The 20,962-nt window shown below is 33.9% G+C and overlaps 1 protein-coding gene across 3 annotated transcripts in view; it reads left to right on the plus strand.

Moving 5' to 3' along the window:
- TMTC2 (transmembrane O-mannosyltransferase targeting cadherins 2) overlaps positions 1-20,962 on the plus strand; it is a 458,982-nt gene that overhangs the window by 324,811 nt on the left and 113,209 nt on the right. For all 3 annotated transcript variants that reach the window (XM_079143057.1, XM_079143058.1, XM_079143056.1), the window contains 3 exons: positions 6,681-6,766; positions 7,225-7,409; positions 8,528-8,606. In XM_079143057.1, coding sequence (XP_078999183.1) covers positions 6,681-6,766; positions 7,225-7,409; positions 8,528-8,606 — 350 coding nt within the window. The remainder of the gene's footprint in view (positions 1-6,680; positions 6,767-7,224; positions 7,410-8,527; positions 8,607-20,962) is intronic.

Here is a 20,962-nt window from a genome sequence, read left to right on the forward strand (position 1 = left end):
ATGTGTAGTCCCATGTTGCTAGTTCAAATTCATGAAGTCTTGGTTTTGTGGGCTTATTTTATCTTACCCTCCACCATCCTCCATACAGGACTTCTACCTTAGAGTCAGCAGGTAAGAGAAAAGGTTAGGGAGGACATACTCATTCTCTTGAAGGACAATTCCAGGAGCTGCTTGGGACACTCACACTTTCATCTCATTGGACAGTTTTAGATACATAATGGAAGTTTGCTATGTGATTGTCAAGGTTCTTTATACATAATCAGTACTTAACAGAATGGCTCATTCATATTGGGTACACAATTTCTAAACTCTTTTGTCACTTTAAACCTTAGAATTACTGTAATTTCACGAATTAAGTAATGACTACTTAATTCAAGTAGTAGTAACACATTAACTTTGCTTATAGTCTCCATATTTAAAAAGGACTTTGAGTTTGATCCCAGTAATTGCTACTGTAGTCACTTGAAAATGTTGCCAGGTGCCTATTTCATCAAGCAAGATATGATAGCATTTGTGTTTTATGAGCGTGCCATGTGCTACTATTTATCACTTCTATTTGATATTAAACATTAATTTTTTCAAGTGTTTTATTGTAAATATTGCCTAAAACTAAGCATAAATTTTGAAGAAAAAAACAGAGGAAATGTATCTATAGTACCATTTCACAGTTAAAATATACAAAATCTCACATAAGTCATTAGCTAAATGAGCAGGTTTGAAAATTGAATAAATGTGAAGTTCAAATATGACTCTAACTTTTTAAAATTAATTTCTGTTGGGAAGTTTCGCATGTATAAGGGACTTGAGCACCTACAGATTTGGGCATCTGAGAGGGTTCCTGAATCCAATCCCCACAGATGCTTAGGAAAGATAATAATTGTACATATATAATGTTTTGATACATGTGCACATTGTGAAATGATCTCACGGCTCTATGCAGAAGTTGATCTTATTATAAAGAGGCACTGCCAGTTTGTTCAGAGGCAAGGAAGGGCATGCTTTCTCAATTTGTAGAAAATTTTGTTTTTTGTTTGTACATAATCAGTACTTAACAGAATGGCTGTTGACAACAGTCAGTAGAAAAGATAGGTTGGATTTTTATTGAAAAATAACATGACCCTTTTAGTTTGCTTCCTATATTCTGTATTCACTGAATATACACATGCATGATTGAAAGGGATATGAAGATCTTATTTTCTACAGAAATGAATTGCAGTTAGTTAATATGAAGTGCTAATCATAGTTTCTCAATTTCAGTACTATTAAGAGTTTGGACTGGATTATTCTTTGGTGAGGTGGGAGCATGGGAGCATCTACTCCTTGTTAGATGTTTAACAGTGTCCCTGTCCTTAACCCCAGAGATGCCAGTGGCATCCTCCCACTTGTGACAACAGAGATGTCTCCAGATTTGCCAAATACTCTGTGGGGTGAGAAGTCACCCTTGGTTGAGAACCACTGTGCTAAGTAAATATACCCATTCAGTCTGTGTCAATGTTTAGAATCCACTAGAGATTTGCATTCCTGTTAACATTTAATTTTGTATTTAACTCTGTCCAATCTACAATTAACATGAGTTTGACTGGTTTTCATCAATCAACTATCTGGATTATTGTTTTTTAAAAAATGATATTTTAGACAAACGGTTGAGGGAGACTGAATAAAAGATATGCTTTCTCAGAAAAAAGAAATTCTGTGCACACAATGGTAATTTCTAGAACATACAATCAAAATCAGAAAAAAAAATCCTAAAAGGACTTAAGGGAGAACATTTTGTTAATTTTTCTTGAAGTGAAAGTCTAGAATTTAAGATGAATAGAAGTATCTCATATGTTTATATATATTTTCTTTCAACTAAGAAAAGTCTTTATTCTTCCTCTTTCCCAATTTTAGTTGTCTTTACTTGCAATTGATTAAGTTTCTATTTTGAAAGACAAATCACTGGAGGAGAAACGTGATAAATAAAATTTTCATTAAACAAGCTATAGTGTACCTTCCTACATACATGGTTATATAAATTAATCCTATCACTTGTAATTTAGAGATCAGGATGATTTTTTGTTCCAATTTTTCCCCAAGAGGCACTGTGATGTCACATTAATATATACTCTTTGCATACTATGGATGAAATTATTTCTAACCAATTCTGGCTTTATGGTCTATGAAAATGTGTCCTTGTTTTTAATATCTAAAGAAACCAGAAGAATTTATTGCCATGATCAACATCCAAATAAATTACGTTATCAGTTTAAATAGCTATAGAAAAAAAGCCTTTGCTATGAATCAACTAAAATACAGTCCTAAATTACAGCCAGAATGTTGGGCTAGGATTTGGATGTACTTCTTAACACTAAATGTGTGACCTTTGTATATTATTTAATTTTTCTTTGCCCAGGATTCATCATCTATAAAATCAGGCCAGTAATAATGACTGCCTCTTATAAGATTACTGTTGACATATTGCAACTACTGAATATGTTTAGCTGCTATAGTATTATTATCACTATTAGTAAAGGATTTCTGTTGCTCTATCATATCTTCAGTGTAATAAGGAATAGTTTCTATCAATGCAGAAACATCAGTGACAGAAACCTAGTGGAAACAATGTTAGGATTGATCCAAGTTCATCCTGAACTTCCAATATGACACTTGATTCCTTCTCAGTATATTAAGACAGGATAGTGTTCTAAAAATTTGAGAGTTGTAGAGCAAAAGGAAGCATAACAGTGCATACATATCTAGAATTTGATTATTTTAGCTCTTCTCTTTCTTCTAGATAAGGCATGGGATTTAGTATCAGAATATGTTTTAGTTCTGGCTTTGTCTCTTTTTAACCATAAAAGCTAGAGTTAGTTAATTCTTTGAACTTCTGTCATATCCGTGTACTGTGGGGCTGATGACAACACTTTTAATGCTATTACGTAGCCTCTGCCAATGTCACTTGGGCTATGTGAACCTGCCCTTGTCTGTTCCTGGGCTGAGGCAGTGTTGGTCCACTGTCCTCTATTGTAGCAGTTTTCCACACCAGGAAATTCATCTTTCCCAGAAAATTGTGTCTATAGGTGTTCGCATCTCTTTCTTATTCACATTTGTGGCATACATACCAATTTAATCCTTACCCATGAGAAATCAGTCACTGTAGCCTTCTACCTTGGACTCACTTCATTGATAACTTTATTCAGATTATATAGGTAGATACTCTACTTCAAAACACCACATTTTATGTAATCCTGGAAACTTGCCTGCCGCATGGCTGCATATGGCTAGGGTTCTCCCAAGAACAAGGCAGGCATGACAGGATTTTCCAGGTATGGTTATAATACTATTTATTACTTCCTCTTCTGTGTATCTTTTATGAATTGGAAAGTGACAGAATGTAATATATCAGCACTGGGCATCTCATGGGGCTAAGTACATTAGTTTTCAGGGTTTATGGGCTTTGGGCACATTGTCAGAGATCTGTGCCTATTCCTTTCATGTTCAGTTCATCTAGCCTAATAGCATATTTGCCCTTTAGAAATGCAATTATGTGGAGACTAATTAGTGGACTTTGCAATTATTCAGGTGGCAGAAAAGATAAAAGGGTTCTGACAAAGCCATAAAGATGAACCTTGAGGGACAGAGTGAAGAGCCTTAGAAAATAAGGATCAGTGGGCTTCAGAGACTTTGCAAAGCATGTAATTGTTCAAATAAGTGAAGAATCAAGATTGATCATCAGGTTTCTGATTAAAGCAACTGAAGTAAATGATGGTGTTAATTACCGAGGAGATTTTTCTTCTTTTATTTCATTTATTTATTTACTTATTTACTTTTGAGTGATAGACACTGTTCAATTTTTGAATGTGTTGACTTTGAAATTCCAGTGAGCTCCTAGATTAGCTTGGTTCAGTCAGCTGTTGCAAACAGATCTGGATGTCAGGAGAGAGTCCATTACTTCAGCATGGGGAGCATGAGCTACATAGATGAGCCACATTTGTGCATGATGTCATGCAGAGACTATTTTCTAGAGAAGAGACGGAGAAAATTTTCTGAAACATAACTTCCTTTCAAGGAGTATAAAAGTGAAGTGGCACTTTTTTTCCCCTCATTCTGCACAGAATGGGATAAAAAAATGGAATAGACTGAGGGAGACTGTGGTATTCCAAAACCAAGGAAATAAAATTCAGGATGGAAGATGAAGTCAGCAGTCTCACGTGCTGTGGTTGAGTGGGAAGCTCTCATAAATCCACTGTTTTGGGGGGTTTGATAATTAGTAGAAATTAGATGTGAGTTTTCGGGAGGAATTCTGAGAATAGAACCTAAACAAGATTGAAGGGTTAAATGGAATTTGATGTATTAGATATATGTACCACAGACTATTTTTAAAGGAAATCTGACTTTAAAGGGAAGAACAGTAATAAGCAGTAAAGGAATAAGCAGATGAATGAACATTGTAGGATGTTTCCTTCCCCTTTATGCTAAGAGTCTCATGAACCTTTTTGTAGCTTTAGGAGAAAGGAAGCTGTAATGGGAAGTATAATGAAGGTATTGGACAAATAGGAGCTCATTGATAGACTTTATTCATAAAGAAAACCAGAAAAGATAGAATAAAATATTTGGATGCTATTTCTTCTCTGGTGCTGTTAGCCTTCTACCAGAGGAGAAGAGCCTTTTTATCTGAATTTGAAAGGAAGTAATAAAGACAAAACTACAGATCTTAGCTTCATTAACTGAAAAACATTATGTTCATACGCTTATTGTTATAAAGAATAGTATCCATTAATGCGTTCCTTCTCTTTTTCAATTTAGTAATGTAGGAAGCTTTGCCTTTTCTTCTCAAGCTATAATGGGCACCTAATAGCAAAGCATAGTCATTTCATGGTCAAATTAATCATTGCTCAAATTTTTTATAGAAATGTACATTTATGTTACATGAAAAGTGATTTAATATGTTTGCAAATTCTCTGATCTAGTCAAATGACACTTTGCAAATATTAGAGATAATAAGGTTAATATATGCTGATGACACAAATGAACATTCTTGTATTTCAAATTGATTTCTTCAAATATTTTCTCAATGTGTCCATTAAATAAGCTGAGTATTGCCAGATGCAATGGCACACGCCTATAATCCCAGTGATTCAGGGGCTGAGGCAGGAGGATGGTGAGTTCAAAGCCAGTCTCAGCAATTTAGTGAGAGACCCTAAGCAATTTAGAGAGACCCTGTCTCTAAATAAAATATAAAAAAGGACTGGGAATGAGGTTCAGTGGTTAAGTGCCCCAGGGTTTAATCCCTGCTACCAAAAAAAAAAATAATAATAATAATAAGCATTTTACAGTACTTGTATTACTCAGCTTTCAGTTCTTAACAAAACACCAGAGTCTTGGTAATGTATAAAGATAAAAAATTTATTTAGCTCACATTTCTGGAGATTCAAATTCCAAACAGCATGGTACCAGCTCTGGCTAGCTCCTCTAGCTGCCTCTCATCATGGTGGGTGACATCATATTTCAGGAGCACATGAGAGGGAAAGATCTGGTAGTGAGATGGGAAGCCAGAGAGTGGGGAGGAAGGGTCTTACTCTTTTACAACAACACTCTCTTGCAAGAATCGATTGCTGATTCCTTCCATGGGTGTTGCCCTCATGACTCAACCACCTCCCACTAGGCTTACCTCTGAAAGGTCTTTTCACCTTCTAGCATTACCACATGGAGTACCAAGCTCCCAAAGCATGACTTGGGGGACAAACTCCAACCATACCTGACCATAGTAATTTTCAACAAAATAGTGTTTTTATCAGTAGTATTCTTTTTTCTCAGATCTCCACTTACTACCCTTTCAAAAGTCTCATTAGCAGCCAATTTTGATGTGTAATTTGCAGTAATAGTAGGAATACTCAGGTTCAATAGATATGCCAACTATAAGATATATACCCATTACAAGAAAATGGGGATAGGCCAAAACGCTTCTGTCAGAGTATTTTGACATCTTATTATCATAAAAATGATTATGATTGATTTTCATTTGAGTCATTCAGGTGAGCTCTGGAATGGCTAGGATAATACATGTGGCTACTATTTAAGGAGCCTCCTAGGGAGGCCCATAGTGCCTTAGGGTTCATAGAGAAAGATGTTTCAAAAAAACAGTGAATTTGAAGTATGCACAGTATTCTGAAATATAAGTGTATTTGACTAAAACCAAATAGCAAGGAAATAGCAACGTGGATAGCCTTCAGTTCTATTCTTTATTCCTTCATGGCATCTGATTAAATTCTGACTGTTTCTTGCTGACCTAGACTACCTTTTGCCTTTCAAGGAGTCATGGACAAATGTTTTCCAAGGAACAGCTAGTGAGAGAGAGACATCTCACGTTTCTGACAGGTTTCCTTTCTAAAGTGATGAGAAAGTGTGCATGCTCCTAGAAGAAATACAGGTGGTTAGTGACTTTGTGGGAGGGAAGAGACACACAGGGGAAAGTTCAGGGTTATAGAAGACTTTTTGAAAATATTCAATACTTTCTAATGGAACAGAAGTGCAACAGTTCTCTCCTGAAGAATCATTTCCTTCTACTTAAAATTTGTTTATAATACCAGGTCAGCGTTTGATTGCACTCCTATTTTTATTTTTGGAATGTAAAATAAAAATTTGTGGTTTTATATACAGTAATATAGTCTCATCTCCAAATTTCTCTTTTCCTCCTGCAGAGGGTTACTTCTACAGGAGAACAGCAGGTTCGCAGAAGCCCTACATTATTATAAATTGGCCATTGGGAGCAGGCCCACCTTGGCTTGTAAGTAATATTTGAATTTTTTGTGATTTTTTAAAAATAGTTCTTTTCCATTTGTGAAAATTATCTTTGTGACTTACAGCTTCACAGAGAAAACCCTTGATGCTCCTTTTCCTGAGTACTTGCTAGTCAAGTGATAAATCTCTAACAGTTTTATTTCTCTCAATTTCATATTTTGATGTCCATTTCCACTTTCAGAAAATATGATGATATCTATAACTTTTATTCTACTAGATTTTAACCTCAAACATATTTGGAGTTCTGTGAAGGGAGAGACTATTTTATGTATATTTTTAGTGATGCTTAAGGTTCCCACTACTGTTCTGGGTCCCATGTATTTGTTCCATGAATATTTCTCATTTTTAATCAGAAATAATCTATGGAAACCAAACTGAAGCAAAGATAGCTATTCCATCCATAGCGTATATGATCTCCTCACACTTCTCTAATTTCTCCCACAGCTGCGTACTTAAACACCGGCATTATTCTAATGAATCAAGGAAAGACAGAAGAAGCCCGGCGTACATTCCTAAAGTGTTCTGAGATCCCGGATGAAAACCTGAAGGACCCTCATGCACACAAGAGCTCTGTGACCAGCTGTCTGTACAACCTGGGAAAGCTCTATCATGAGCAGGGACGTTACGAGGTTTGGCCACAACCTGTCTGTCCTTTTCCTGCCCCCTGTTTTGTTCCAGGCTTCATGTTTCTTAACCATAATCTCCTTACAGGGCCACTGCTGGCCTTGAGAAACTATGTATTCACAGTCAAAGGGTTTTGTGATCAAATTTCTTTGGGACAAAAACTTTTGCAAATAAAATTGTAACACGTTTGTTTTCTGTGAATTTCTCAGAAAAATGATGTCAATATATATTGTGACCATTGGAATAAAAGTCACATGCATTGTTTCTCAAGCTTATTTGCTCATTGATGATTTTATGATCCCAGAAACAGTTAACAGAACTGTTTCCATATAACCACTGTCATAATTTAAAAAAAATATACATTTTTTTCTTTGTATTCCAAGTATGAAGTGGCTTGATGTAAATCCTACCTGTTTCTCTTTAGTTCTTTTAAAACTTTTTATGACATAAAAGCAAATTATGTGTTTTTTTTTTTTTTTTTTTCACTGTGTGGGGGAGTAATGTAACTGTGTTGTTAGGAGGTGACCAGCCTAGTCTTCCCTTGCTCACAGAAGGCTGGTCTGCATGTGACCCTGTTACCCCTCTCTTCCTCCTTTCAAACTGGCCTCTACCCTGCCCCCCAGGGTCTCACACAAAGACTGCAATATAACAATGAAGGTATTACTTTTAAACTAATTGCATTTAATAATTTGAGCAAATGTCAGTAGCTGGAAGATTTATTTGTTTGCTGATCCCACTGGGTTGCCTGAATTAAAGTAACTATGGACTTTATGAATGATGAATAACTTCCATGTATGAACTTTTTTTTTCTTTTTTTATTGACTAATCCATGTGAACTGGAAAATTTATATTAAAAGAACCTTGCTAACATTCGATTCCTTGTTAAACTAAATTTTTAGATAACATTCTTCACTAGGCTGAGCATTTTCTTTGTGAAATTAAGGTAGTAAGCTACCAAAGGACAGCTCAATTATTTTCCTCTAGTGAACCATTTAGAAATAGCAATGGGTAGTTTTCACTTTGGAGAAATGTTATTATCTTGTTTTCAGTGAATATCCCTGTACTTTAATGATGATTTATCTCCTCTTTTTTTTTTTTCTTCTTCTTCTTCTTCTTATTTTAGGAAGCCCTGAGTGTATACAAGGAAGCAATTCAGAAAATGCCAAGGCAGTTTGCCCCACAGAGCTTGTACAATATGATGGGTAAGTAAAACTTTAATATTTCAATTGACATTTCAGTGACCTGTGGAGAAATTAGAATCTGGGCTTGTGATAAATGGAATTCTAATACATTATATTATTAGTACTAACAAAGAAAACCTTGTTCACAATGGTTGTCATGTTCAAATTCTGACCGCACTTTTTCTAACATTAGCAAAATAAATGCATTAAATTAGTGATTCCCAGCACATAGACCAGTTTCTAGAATTGTTGTAAGGGACTCTTAAAATCATTTGGCTACCAAGCATTGTCTATAATCTAGAAAATGAAAAAGTAATACCTTCTATATATGTGTATGTTTTCATTTATGTTTAGGGATTAATAAAGTATATATTCCTTTCAATTAATGTATTAAATTCTTTGTAATTTTTATTATGTTATTTTCATAATCAGGAGAGTCTCACAACTAATCCCGTGCTGGGTGCAGTGGTGTATATCTGTGATCCCAGCTACTTGAAGACTGAGGGAAGAATATCGTAAGTTCTAGGCCAGCCTTAGCAACTTGGCAAGACCCTGTCTTAAAATAAGGAATAAAAAAGGTTGAAGATACAGCTCAGTTGTAGAATGCTCTTCGGTTCAATTCCCCATACTCCCCAAAACAAACAAACAACAACAACAAAGAAATCTGCAATAATGTGGAGATTCATGAGCTTTGATGCACATAAAAGATAAGAATAACTGAGCCGCTTATATTGGTTTCCATTGATCAGGCCTTGGATCTCAGTAGGTTTTTTCATATAATATTTTAGAATGCACAAGAGTATGAAGACCATAAGTGCATTCCTATAATTATCCCTTTTTCTAGTTTGAGTAATTAGCTTCATTCTCTTGTCAGTCAGACAGCATATACATCCCTGGCACAGATTTTTCTAGGTATAAGAGGTCACGAACTAGAATAAAATGGCTTTTACCTGCAATTAATTCTGACTGTCCTATAGAAAAGTATTAGCACAGCTGGGGGCCAGTGGGCACAGCTGAAAACCACCTGCTCAGCATGTGATTCTCAGAAACAGAATCCCCAACATTTAAGGAACCCTGCTGATGTTTAGATAACTATTTCTAGATAAAAGGAACTTTTGTCCTCAAATCAAATACTTCTTGTTTTTTTTTTCCCCAAAGCACAAGCTGCAAACTCACATTTTCCTTTTTCATTAAATCTTGTTAAGTCTTGTACTATTTCTAGGCCTTCCTTATGCATATAAAAATGAGATCAGACTATGTGACCTCCAGGATTATATAACACTTCAAAATCCCATGATTTAACTAATTTGTGCATGCACAAAAAGTCCCAAACCCTCTCAGACTAGAAAACATGCGTCTGCAGGAACACTCATTCTTTTTTCCTAAATGACCAAAAATTTAGAAATAGTTCAAAGATGGAATTGGACTCAGTGTGGTTTTGTTCATTTGTTTTTACTTTTGTTTTCCAATAAACAGAAAAAAAATCTTCATTTGGAAAAGGAAGGTTAATAAATCCATTCCATGTTTCTGAGAGTCTCACCCTAGTTTGCCTGTTCAACTATAAAGCAATTTAATGTTCATGTTAAAAAGGACCCTGGAATGTTTTTTAGTTCTTTTTCCTCTTTGATATGATTACATGAGGTAGAGTCTAGTGTCATTAAAGGTACTTTAGCCCTTAATTTTGTATGAGTTAATACAGTGCCTTTTACTCTCCAGCATTTTGCCATTCATCTGTCCACAGGAGTGAAAGGTATATATATGTGTAAAATGTGTGCTGAGAATGTGCAACTTTACCAGAAAATTCACCTATCTTAATGCCAGATATTTTTCACACCAAAATGAATTCTAAAGGGATTGTTTTTTTAGCTTTGTGTAAAGAGGCATAGTGGTTTTACTTTGTGATTCTTTTTTCAACTGGTTCTTAGAAAGGCCTTATTCCCAATTTTCCTCAATGATCCAATTAGACATCTTTCTTTAAATTAGGATAGAATTTTGAGATCCTTGGCAACAGACTGCATGTAATGTAATATCTTTATTGTTAATGGAAAGTGGAGGTGTTCACTATAATTAGTGATTTCAGAAAATTCATTCAATTATTTTATGTAAATAAATTGGATTGAAAATTCAGCTGTTACTTTGGGATCTGTCTCTCATATGGTTTTACAAATGCTAAGTTCACACAAGCAGCAACAGATAAATGCATCCCTGGGGTTATTGCCTATTCCTTTGTCTTATTTTCCATTATAGAGGGAGGTGGTCTCTTTACCCAGACTTGAAAAGCACACTACCAATTTTCTAGAGGAGGATCTTCATATAATTTAAAATTCCAAATTTCTTCTATAATTATGGTGGCTGACTTCCGTTTAATTTTATGTGAAGATCTGTCAGCTGATCAGGTTTTATAGTTTCAGTTGTTCAGGAAACTATAATTTTCTCAGAAAGTGAGTTCACCTCCTAATCAAATGGGTTAAATCCCCTGAGTGTTTGCTTTAACTCCTAATACATTTTGATTAGCCTCCATTTGACAAGGAAAAAAATGGCCTAGGAGATAAGCTGCCCTATCAGTTCATCAGTTTCATTACTCTGTCAGCATGTGCTGATTATCCTATCAAGTTTATCAACAGCCTTGAATGTGTTTTCTAATTCACACATTTACATATTATTAGTGCTCTTTAGGGATCAGTGATGGATTACAATGTCTGGCTAGACTTAGCCCACAAGGATTCATTTTCTCATGTCTCATTCATTTACCCCTTCAGGACTACCTCCCCTCAGCACTTGTATGTATATATACAAACATTGGGTTTTTCTCCCATTCTGTTTTTTCTTTTTTAGGAAAAGTTTGAAGAAATAAAGGAACACGCATGAAAAAATACACTTGTACCTTTAAACATTTTGTAAAATATGTCTTACATGACTGCATGATGCATACTAGTTTACTCATCTTCAACACCAAATGAGCATACTTTTCTTACTTGTGAATTAATACAAAATGAGTTTGATTAATTTCCTCCCCAACTTCAATTTTCCATCTATTATTTTAAGGTTATTTATTGAATTTTATTGTGGTAGTTACCAAGCAAACTTAAACAATGTTTAAAGATACATTCTTAATATGCTCTTTGATTCCGTAAGACCAGGATATTTGAGTAACAATTAGGTATCTTTCCTTCCAGAATTTAGGTGAACTGCAAACACAGAAATATCATAAAACAGATATTACTTTATTTGCAAAAATTAAACTTTTACCTAGGTTCTTATACTCAGTAGTATGTGAAAAACATGAAATATTAAGAAATGAAGTCACAAAATAAATGTCAAAATTTTTCTTAGACAGTTCTGTCACTTTAATTCTGTGTGTCAGAGTTTCCTCTTTAGATAACAGGGCGAATTAATGACAATCTGTGGAACAGGGTCTCTGAAATGAGACAGGCTGGGTTCAGATTGTCTCTGACATTTACTGACTGAGTATCCCTGGGCAGACTACTTAATGGAAGCCTCAGTTTCCTTGTGGATAAGATAGCTGTAATAATATCAGTTTGAAAATTGCTTAGAATAATGAAGGTAGAGCATATTGGCCCAAATGCCTGACCTGGGTAAGTGTTTTATAAAGTGACCTTCCCCACTTCTGTGAGACTTTAAGCTCCTAAAGTGGATGATTGTCTTCTCTGTCAGTCCATTTTGTAGTTAGCTGTGTAAATAGAATTACTCCATAGATAAGATTTTTGTCATCATGATGGCCTTGCAGTCACCAAAGTTCAATAGGGATTCTATTTAGTTCTGACTTGTCTGGAATTGTGTATTTTCTATCTAGGCTCATTTCTGTATTTCTCTCAGCAGCCACAAAATCTTTCATTTATCATTAGCCATTTTAAAACAAAAAGTCAAATAGCATACTCAGCTAATGCCAGTTATTTTAGTTCCATTAATAGCGTTCTCCCTATAAATTAAAATAGTCATGTTTAGGTGAAATTTTTTTTCCTTTTTCTGTGATGTATTTTTCTTCTAGTCTTATTCACAGTGATTTTTTATTCTGTCAGCCATTTTTATAGGCATGTGTTGGATCGTGGTCTCTGCTCTTTTCATCTCAAGTTTTTGGTGTAACACATTTCATACATTGCAATTCACTAACATTGTCTCTTTTATTTTCCAAGATAGGAAATTAACACCCAAAGAATTGATTTGACCTGTTCAGGATTACAGTTTATGTTTGACCAGAAGTAGTATAGTCTCTTGACTTAAATTCAAATGCCATTTCTGTAAACTGGCATGTTCTATACTATGTCAAAACACATTTTCTGTATACATTCAATGACCAGTAAACACACACACACACACACACACACACACACACACACACACACACCTCCAGTTTATCTATAAAAAAATAAAGCATCGACAAAATTGTGTTTTTGTCACAAATGCAATAGACAGTATATTTAAAATTTTTTTTAATGCAGCGTAATTTTTGAACACTCAGTTTTTTTCTTCTTTCTCTAATTGTTTATTTCCCTTATTATCTCTACTTCAGCATTACTCTTGATAATCCTAAAGGATTATAGGAAATAAAATTAGGCTATAACTTCCAATTATTCTTATCAGTTTGAGCTCTTCTAATCCCAAAGGTCATTTTGCATCTATTTATTATTTAAAATAAAATTACTTCTCCTTCTCAATGCAAAGTAATTGTTGGGTTTAATTATACAAGCAATTTAGACCATTTTATCTTGGTAATATATCTTGACAACAAAGGGGCATAATCTGTATGGAGTAATGGAGAATTTAGGGTTACTGTCTCATCAAGATAGTCTACAATCACAGTTTAGAATAAGTTCTGAGAGTAAAAAAAAAAGGTATTTTTTAAAGTCACAAGTGCAAGGTGGTGGTAGGAAAAATAGTCAATGTCATTCCTGTTCCCATGGAGCTTTCTGAGAGTTCAGAGCTCTTTAGTGCTTCTCCCTTAATAGATAAATACCTACAAATGAAATGGAAAATTACTATTCTAACCTAGACAGTATTTTGCCTATCAGAAAGTAGGCTGTGCTATGCTGATTGAACCATATAAAATGAGTAAGAATTCAGGTTTATACTTTCTAATGTGATACTACTATCACAATTGGCAAACATATTTTTATGTTTGCTGAAATCTATGTCTTTATAATGGATGCTATGCATTCATCTTTGGGAAACATTACATTCTTTTTTTTCCTCCCAGAGTAATTGTATGATGATGGTCCATTTGTTTTAATTGCCTTATTTTCCATTATTTTTATCATAGTTTTTGACTCTTGTTAATTTCCAGTTTTGTTTTGTATATACTCCTGTTTTTCTTTAATCTCCACTTAATATTGGGAAATATGTTTTCTGCCATTAGCCTTCAGCTAACAAGTCTTTTACTCACATAGGTTTGAAATTGAAAAAATGTTTTCATTCCCTCATAAGGGCAAAATCTTTTGATTAAATTTTAGCTCTTTGAAGTAGCTTTTTAGTTAGAAAAGGTTTTTCTAATTGTATTGGACTGTTCATAGAGAACACAGAAACAATGAAAGGAAAAAATGACTTTTTTTTTTTATTAGAGCAGTGTATGGTGTAAAAAACTTGTGCAAATTTTAGAATTCTATTTTTGAGAAGGAAACTTATCGAGTTAAATGTAAATGTCTAACGAAGAATCTTTATTATTTTGCTAGAAAGAACTGACAAAAGAGGTGCCTAGTGTACCTTCTGAAAATAAAATGCAAAGTCTATTTGTAAATTCATCCCATCTCTACCTAAATATGTACATTATATGCTGAGTTCAGCAGGTAGAAAGGGTATAAAAGAAGTCTGTTTCTCTTTCAGCCATCTGTATAGGATGTGTTTTAGTTAAATCAGTTATTTTTGTTGGACTACTCTGTGTATGTGTGTGTGTGTGTGTGTGTGTGTGTGTGTGTGTGTATGTGTGTGGTGTGTATACAACCTTGCATATACCAGAATACATTTTAGAGTGAACATGTTTAGATTTTTTGCTCTGATGGTTTACATTCTTACTGTTTTCTGTGACTAGTTAAGTGACTTGCTCAGGGAAGTTAGCATTCTGACTGTGAAAAGAGATGGTTTTTAACTGTGAGATTGAACTTCACATCTTTCGAGTGTGGAAGCATTAACACTCCAGTAGTGTTAAGCTTCTTGTACCACCTGCTTCCTCTATTTTGAGTCTGGTGAGTTTTCCCATGATCGCTTCTGTTGGCACTCCTGACGACCCTGAGCCAGTCCTATAGATGTCAGTATGACCATATAAGTGGATTAGTCACTAATCTATACAACTCCCAAAAGAACATTAACTTCTAATTTTTAAGATAAGTCTACTTATTTCACTTCCATTTTTCTATCTTCAGAAAAGAAAGACCAGGAGATGTGGGCCAGATATGTAAAATTCATTAGTACTGAGAGACAAAATATAGATTTGAGAAATGTTAGAAATTTACTTCATAAGTAGCCAAAAAGAGGAAAATTGTGAACTTTTAGTTATTTATCAAAAAGAATGATTTTTTTTATGACCAAAACAAAAAAATCACAGATTTTTGTTCTAAAAAGTTCATTTTTCATTATCAAATTGCCATGGCTTAATTTCTTTCTTTTTACCATTCACACTTGGTAAAAATTCTGTTATGTACCATTTCAGACCTTAATTGTAAGCATTAGTCTATATACTACAAAGGGCAGCATCCAGTTCAGCTGCATTAAATAGGTAATATATTTTGTTTAAAGTTTCAATTAAATCCAGGGACAGAAGATATATGGTCCCGTTGGGGAGTGTGCACACTTGAATGTCAATAGAGGGGTTGCTGAAGGATCATGACTTAGGTCTCAATGTCGCTTACTTTCCTGGAAATATGATATGAGACAGTTGATTATATTTCATTGCTATTAAAACCACACAAGCCCACCTGTTACATTAATTCATGCTTTTTCCAGTTCTGTGGTAAAGTGAAAGGCTGAAGCTTCTTAAAAACTTTGTTTTTAAATTGAATTATGAGGAAATGAATGTACTCAAATTAATACCTAATTATATCCTCCTTATTCTCTGAATCCCAAATTGTTTCATTGTGTTCTATTTGAAAAAATTGTTTTCTGATGCTGCAATAGAAACAAATGAGAAAAATGTACATATTTTCACCTTTTGTTGGGCAATAGCCATGAGTGCGTGTTTTACTCAGTTGTAAATTCAGCTTGGATTGTATTTAGAAAATTGAGGTGATTTTATGTTACCACTGGGAAATTCATTAACTAGATTTCAAAATCTGGCACTCTCAAAGATGTCAGCTTTGATGTCATTTAGTTAAATGGACATAGTCATGTGAAAGAAGAAAATTTTGTGTGAAGGATAACATTGAAAATTAATGTCAAGGAAATGAGAAGTTACTGTTGCACATATTTAGAATAGGTAACTGTCTCAGGGCAGAAAGATGTGGTACTTTTCCTCATCCATTAAAACAGCCATCCCTGATACTCCTATAAAAGAGAGACAGGTCCGTAAAAAAAAGGCACAGCCGTTATATTTAATCAAAGTTTTATGTAACTGGAGTCTTCAGAAATGAAGATCTGAAGACCCAGGGGAAATTATTTTTAGGCTTAGGTTTGAGGAAAATTTGGCAATGGTATAGAAATACATTTGGATAAAAGGATGTGACCTAATGGTAATAAACTGAGAGGGAACCCAGCAAGTCCTGTCTGTCCAGGTACTTCTTGGTTTTCCTGGGTATCACTCCTTCCTGTCCCTGCCTATGGGACAGAACCCCTGTGGAATGAGCATCTTTGAGAAAGAAGGGAGAAGGGAGAAGAGAGAGATTGACCTTTCTAGGTCATTTGGTTTGCTTCTTTTTGGGGAAAAGAATTGTTTTATGACTTTACCTAGGAAAAGAATTCTAGTTTCTACAGAGGCAGAAGATAGTGGTACGGGGAAAAGGTCAGATAGACCTTGCTTCTGAAGTTCTTCCAGTCTCCTTCGGTTCAACTACTCAGCATGCCAAAAAGCCTTACTTTGGGGTATTATATTCTGATTCTCAAGAAGAAGAATAAAGTGAAGTTTAAAACTAAGTACGTTACTAATTCTGTGTACTTTACTGTGTGTGTATTTAATTCTATCTTTCCTAGAAGGTAGGAAAAATTGTTTTCTGCATGAAAATCTCATATAACTTTCCAAATGAGCTATTATTTAGTTTAAATTTTACCTGCATTGATAGAAATCATTGTCTTCTTCAAAACGAGTAAAGATGGACTAAAGCATATAGTGTTTTGTTCCAGAATGTAAGTTGTTTTTGCCAACATGTTAATTATGGAAATGGGATTTTTGTGAATTATCTTAGAATCTTATTCTCAAGTATTATCAAGTATTCATTAAAAAGAGGATAAATTTTGAATTTTCTGATATGCCTTAGGAATTAACACCAATATAGCAATTTATAGCACAAATGAATTATTCATTGCGTGTTATAGAGACATACTGCTTGATTTCAGGAATGCACATGAGAATATATTTCTTGAAATTTTGGTGTAAAACTGAAAAATCTTCCCTTGGACTCTTTTGACCCACAGGAGGGTTCCTTCTCATTTTCTTGCAACTGTTTGAATTCCTCTTTCTCTGATTGACAGTTTATTCATTAAATCTTTCCAGGCTAGTCTAACATTTAGTCATTCTTCTTTCCTCAGACCCTAAACTTGTTTCTTTTTAAAAACACAGTTAACACTTCTTTGCTTGTTTTTAGTATTCCCTAAGTATTCTAGTAATACGAAGCCATTTTATTTACTACATTGTAAATCTAAGTAGTATAATAGTACATTTGGGGGGAAAGGATCCTCACTTTCCTTTACATGCTCGTGAATACACACACACACACACACACACACACACACACACACACACACAGATTTCATACACGCAGGATTCTCACTTTCTCCCAAGTTTTGGAAGATCTGAGCACCTGATAGGGTTGACTCCAACACTGGTGGGTTGATCATTTTAGTAATGTATTTCCTTGAAAATATGAAGGAGATTAGCTGGGTGCGGTGGCACACACCTGTAATCCCAGCAGCTCAGGAGGATCAGACAGGAGGATTGCAAGTTCAAAGCCAGCCTCAGCAAAAGTGAGGTGCTAAGCAACTCAGACCCTGTCTCTAAATAAAATACAAAATAGTGCTGGGGATGTGGTTTGGTGGTTGAGTGTCCCTAAGTTTAATCCCTGGTACCTCTGCCCTCCCCCAAAAGAAAAGAAGAAAAGAAAGAAAGAAAATATAAAGGATGTTGATTAGCCTGGAGAACTTCAGAATCCCCAGTTGCAAGTAATGAAATGTTGACACAGGCCCCTGGTTTCTTTCCCAATTAAATTTTTGTGGCACATCCGATGCTCCCTATATATAACCTCACACTAGAAACCAGGAACCCTTGAACTTTCATTGAAGTTTAACCTATTTCTTGATGATTAGTGTTTTTAACTTAATGAAACACATATTCAGTTTTTTTCTTACATTTCTTTTGTTTACAATGTTTCTTATATTTCATTGGTTTAAATCTACTTCTCAGGCTTAGAATTTACGGAAGAATTACAATTTGAACCTCTTCGTAACCCTTCTTAATTTAGGATTTGGAAATATTTCATTTTACACCAATCTCTTCATCCCAGAAGCTCTAATTGTTAAAAGTCTATTGTCAGATAGAAAGTGGCCTCTTTTGTGATAGTGTAGATTTTTTTTTCGTTTATTTTTTTCGTTTATTTTTTTCTGGATCTGCCCTATAGCCATTGAGGATTTCTGGTCAGAACCATTTTATCTGGGCAACTGGACTATGTTATTTTATAAGAATAACACAAGGAAAAGATTAAGATTGAAACTCGAGAGATTCATAAAATCTGACTGTTAAGAGTTATAGCAATTTTGTGGCATAGATACATTAAAAACAAAAGCCAGACTCCCTAATGTTTCTATGTCAATGTTAAAACTGTGGAGTAAAAAGTGAGAATTAAAATCACAGCAAGTTAAACTCTTGATATAATTCACCCTGATGTTTTATGTTTCTGTCTGACTACAGATTCTGGAAAAAGGAATTATTTGGGGATTGCTCTTCAACAACTTAGTAAAAATGAAAGATCTAAATCCAAGTTGATACAAAATATAATTATCAATTGTATTTTGAGAACTCATTGGAGCCAGAGGCATCTGGACTTAGGTTGAAAGACAGGAAGAGATGAACAATTTTGTGTGACTTCTGTGCATGTCATAGTCTAGTTGGAATCAGATGAATATAATTGCTGGAGTGGATGCTAAGGGAGATAAAAGGGGGAGGGGCATTTGACTAAATGAAGAATTGCATACTAATCTTGAATGGGGAAGCTCTATTTTGTAAAAGTTCCCTTTTATCAAATTTATTCATAAATTTTAATGTAATAGCGATATATATTCCAAAAAGAATGTTACCAAAAACTTGAATAAAAGATTCTAAAGTTTCCTTCATAGAATTAAAAGAAAGTAGAGCCAAGAAGATTTAAAATATGATGGATGAGACTTGCTGTACTAGATTTTAAAATATCAAAAGAAGTTAGAACAATTAGAACAATGTCATAGTGAGATAAGAATAGGAAATCAGACAAATAAGACAAAGGCCCTAGAAACAGATCAAAACTTATGTAAGGCTTTTGTAGATAATAAATGTGGGATTAATATTTATGAGGGAAGGAAATCTTATAAAAGTTAATCTAGGATAATTAAATATCTATCTAGATAAGAATTAAATTAGAAACTTGCCTCCTACCATAAGGCAAAATATATTTCATATGGAATAAGTAACTAATTTTAATAATAAAACTATGTAATTAGAAGAGAATTCATATCCCTATTAGATAGAGAAGAAATTTTGTAGTATTAAAAACAGTCCAAGAATTCTGGCATTTTATATTTATATATATATATATATATATTTTATTCTAAGTTTATAAAAAGGATGTATTTTAAAAAGTTACAGAACAAGATAATTGATAAAGTAGGTACAATTGGTACATGAAAACTTAGTAGGGAAATTTGAATAAACAAATGAATAAATACTGATCCTGAATGAGAAAACAAAATTTTTTAAATCTTTCATAGTCTTATTTAGAATAATAGAGTACCAGAAGAAACTTAAGTACTTAAAGGTGACAAAATATTTTACTATCTAAGTAATTTTTTTCAAAATGTAAACTAAATTTTTGGGAAACAAAAATTTTGTCATTGCTTAACTGTGGGTGATATAATTTATATAATTTCATGAAATTATGATCTTTTAGAATTTCTACAGTAAGCAGGTGAGATGTTTATATTAAAAAATATAAATATAATAAAAAAGAATAATCAAGACTTGGTCTAGACACACAGATTCAATGGAATTCCCAAGTAATAATTAATTTAGAAAATTGTTTTGAGCACATGTACAATCATATTTAAGAAACACTGAAAATTTTGTTTCCTTATCACTAAATTGTAAGTACCTTGAAGGAAATAAATATCTTTATGTTACTAACATAGTATTCATGACAGTTCACTAAAATTTGTAGGCAAGATACCAAGAATTTTTATTTTTTATTTTTTTATTTTTTTACAAATATATGTAACAATTACTTTACTTTAGAAGTTGTGAAAGGGTAGTTTTGGTAAAGGTAATGACAAAGGTTTACCAAAACAAAATCTATACTGAATTTTAATATGTCCAAAGATATGCTCCATTCTTTATCTGTAAGTAGGAGCTGTCCTGTAATTTGAAACATAAGAAACAGTGAGATCTAGACTATTACATCATCAATAACCCAATATTTTTTCCTTCAGGAGTTGGCCTTTGCCTGGGTTATTTGACATGGGGCTTTCTAGGGAGGAAGAGTGACATTATTTGTTCTACATCTGAAACTGGTTTACATCTGCCTGAAGCCAGCCTAGAGACATCCAAATCCCTTTTGTCTGTGAGTGAATTGGAAATAAATCTGGGTGATGAACCTGATCGCTACATCATTGCACAGCAAATCTTCTCATTCTTATGAAAGGACCTCTATTATGTCATTTTTTTTCCAGGATGGGAAGGAAAAATAGTCATCATTGCTTCTTTGCCCCTGGGTATTATAAACACTTTTTCTATTATTGTAAGTTAAAAAAAAGTAACAGTACCAGAGAAGATAACTTAACCCTCTTTTCCCCAACCTGTTCCTGGCCACCTATCTTTATTTTCTTCCTAATTAAATTTACTGAAGTTTCTTTTCCTGTGGTTGTTGCCTTTATGGGATTTTAAAAATTTTATCTTTTTAATCAAGTTTGAAGTATTATATATATACCTCCCTTCTAAAAGTAAATCCACTTATGGAACTTTTGCAGTTATTTTATCC

The sequence above is a fragment of the Sciurus vulgaris genome, assembly GCF_902686455.1.
Source record: "Sciurus vulgaris genome assembly, chromosome: 5".
Classification (NCBI taxonomy): domain Eukaryota; kingdom Metazoa; phylum Chordata; class Mammalia; order Rodentia; family Sciuridae; genus Sciurus; species Sciurus vulgaris.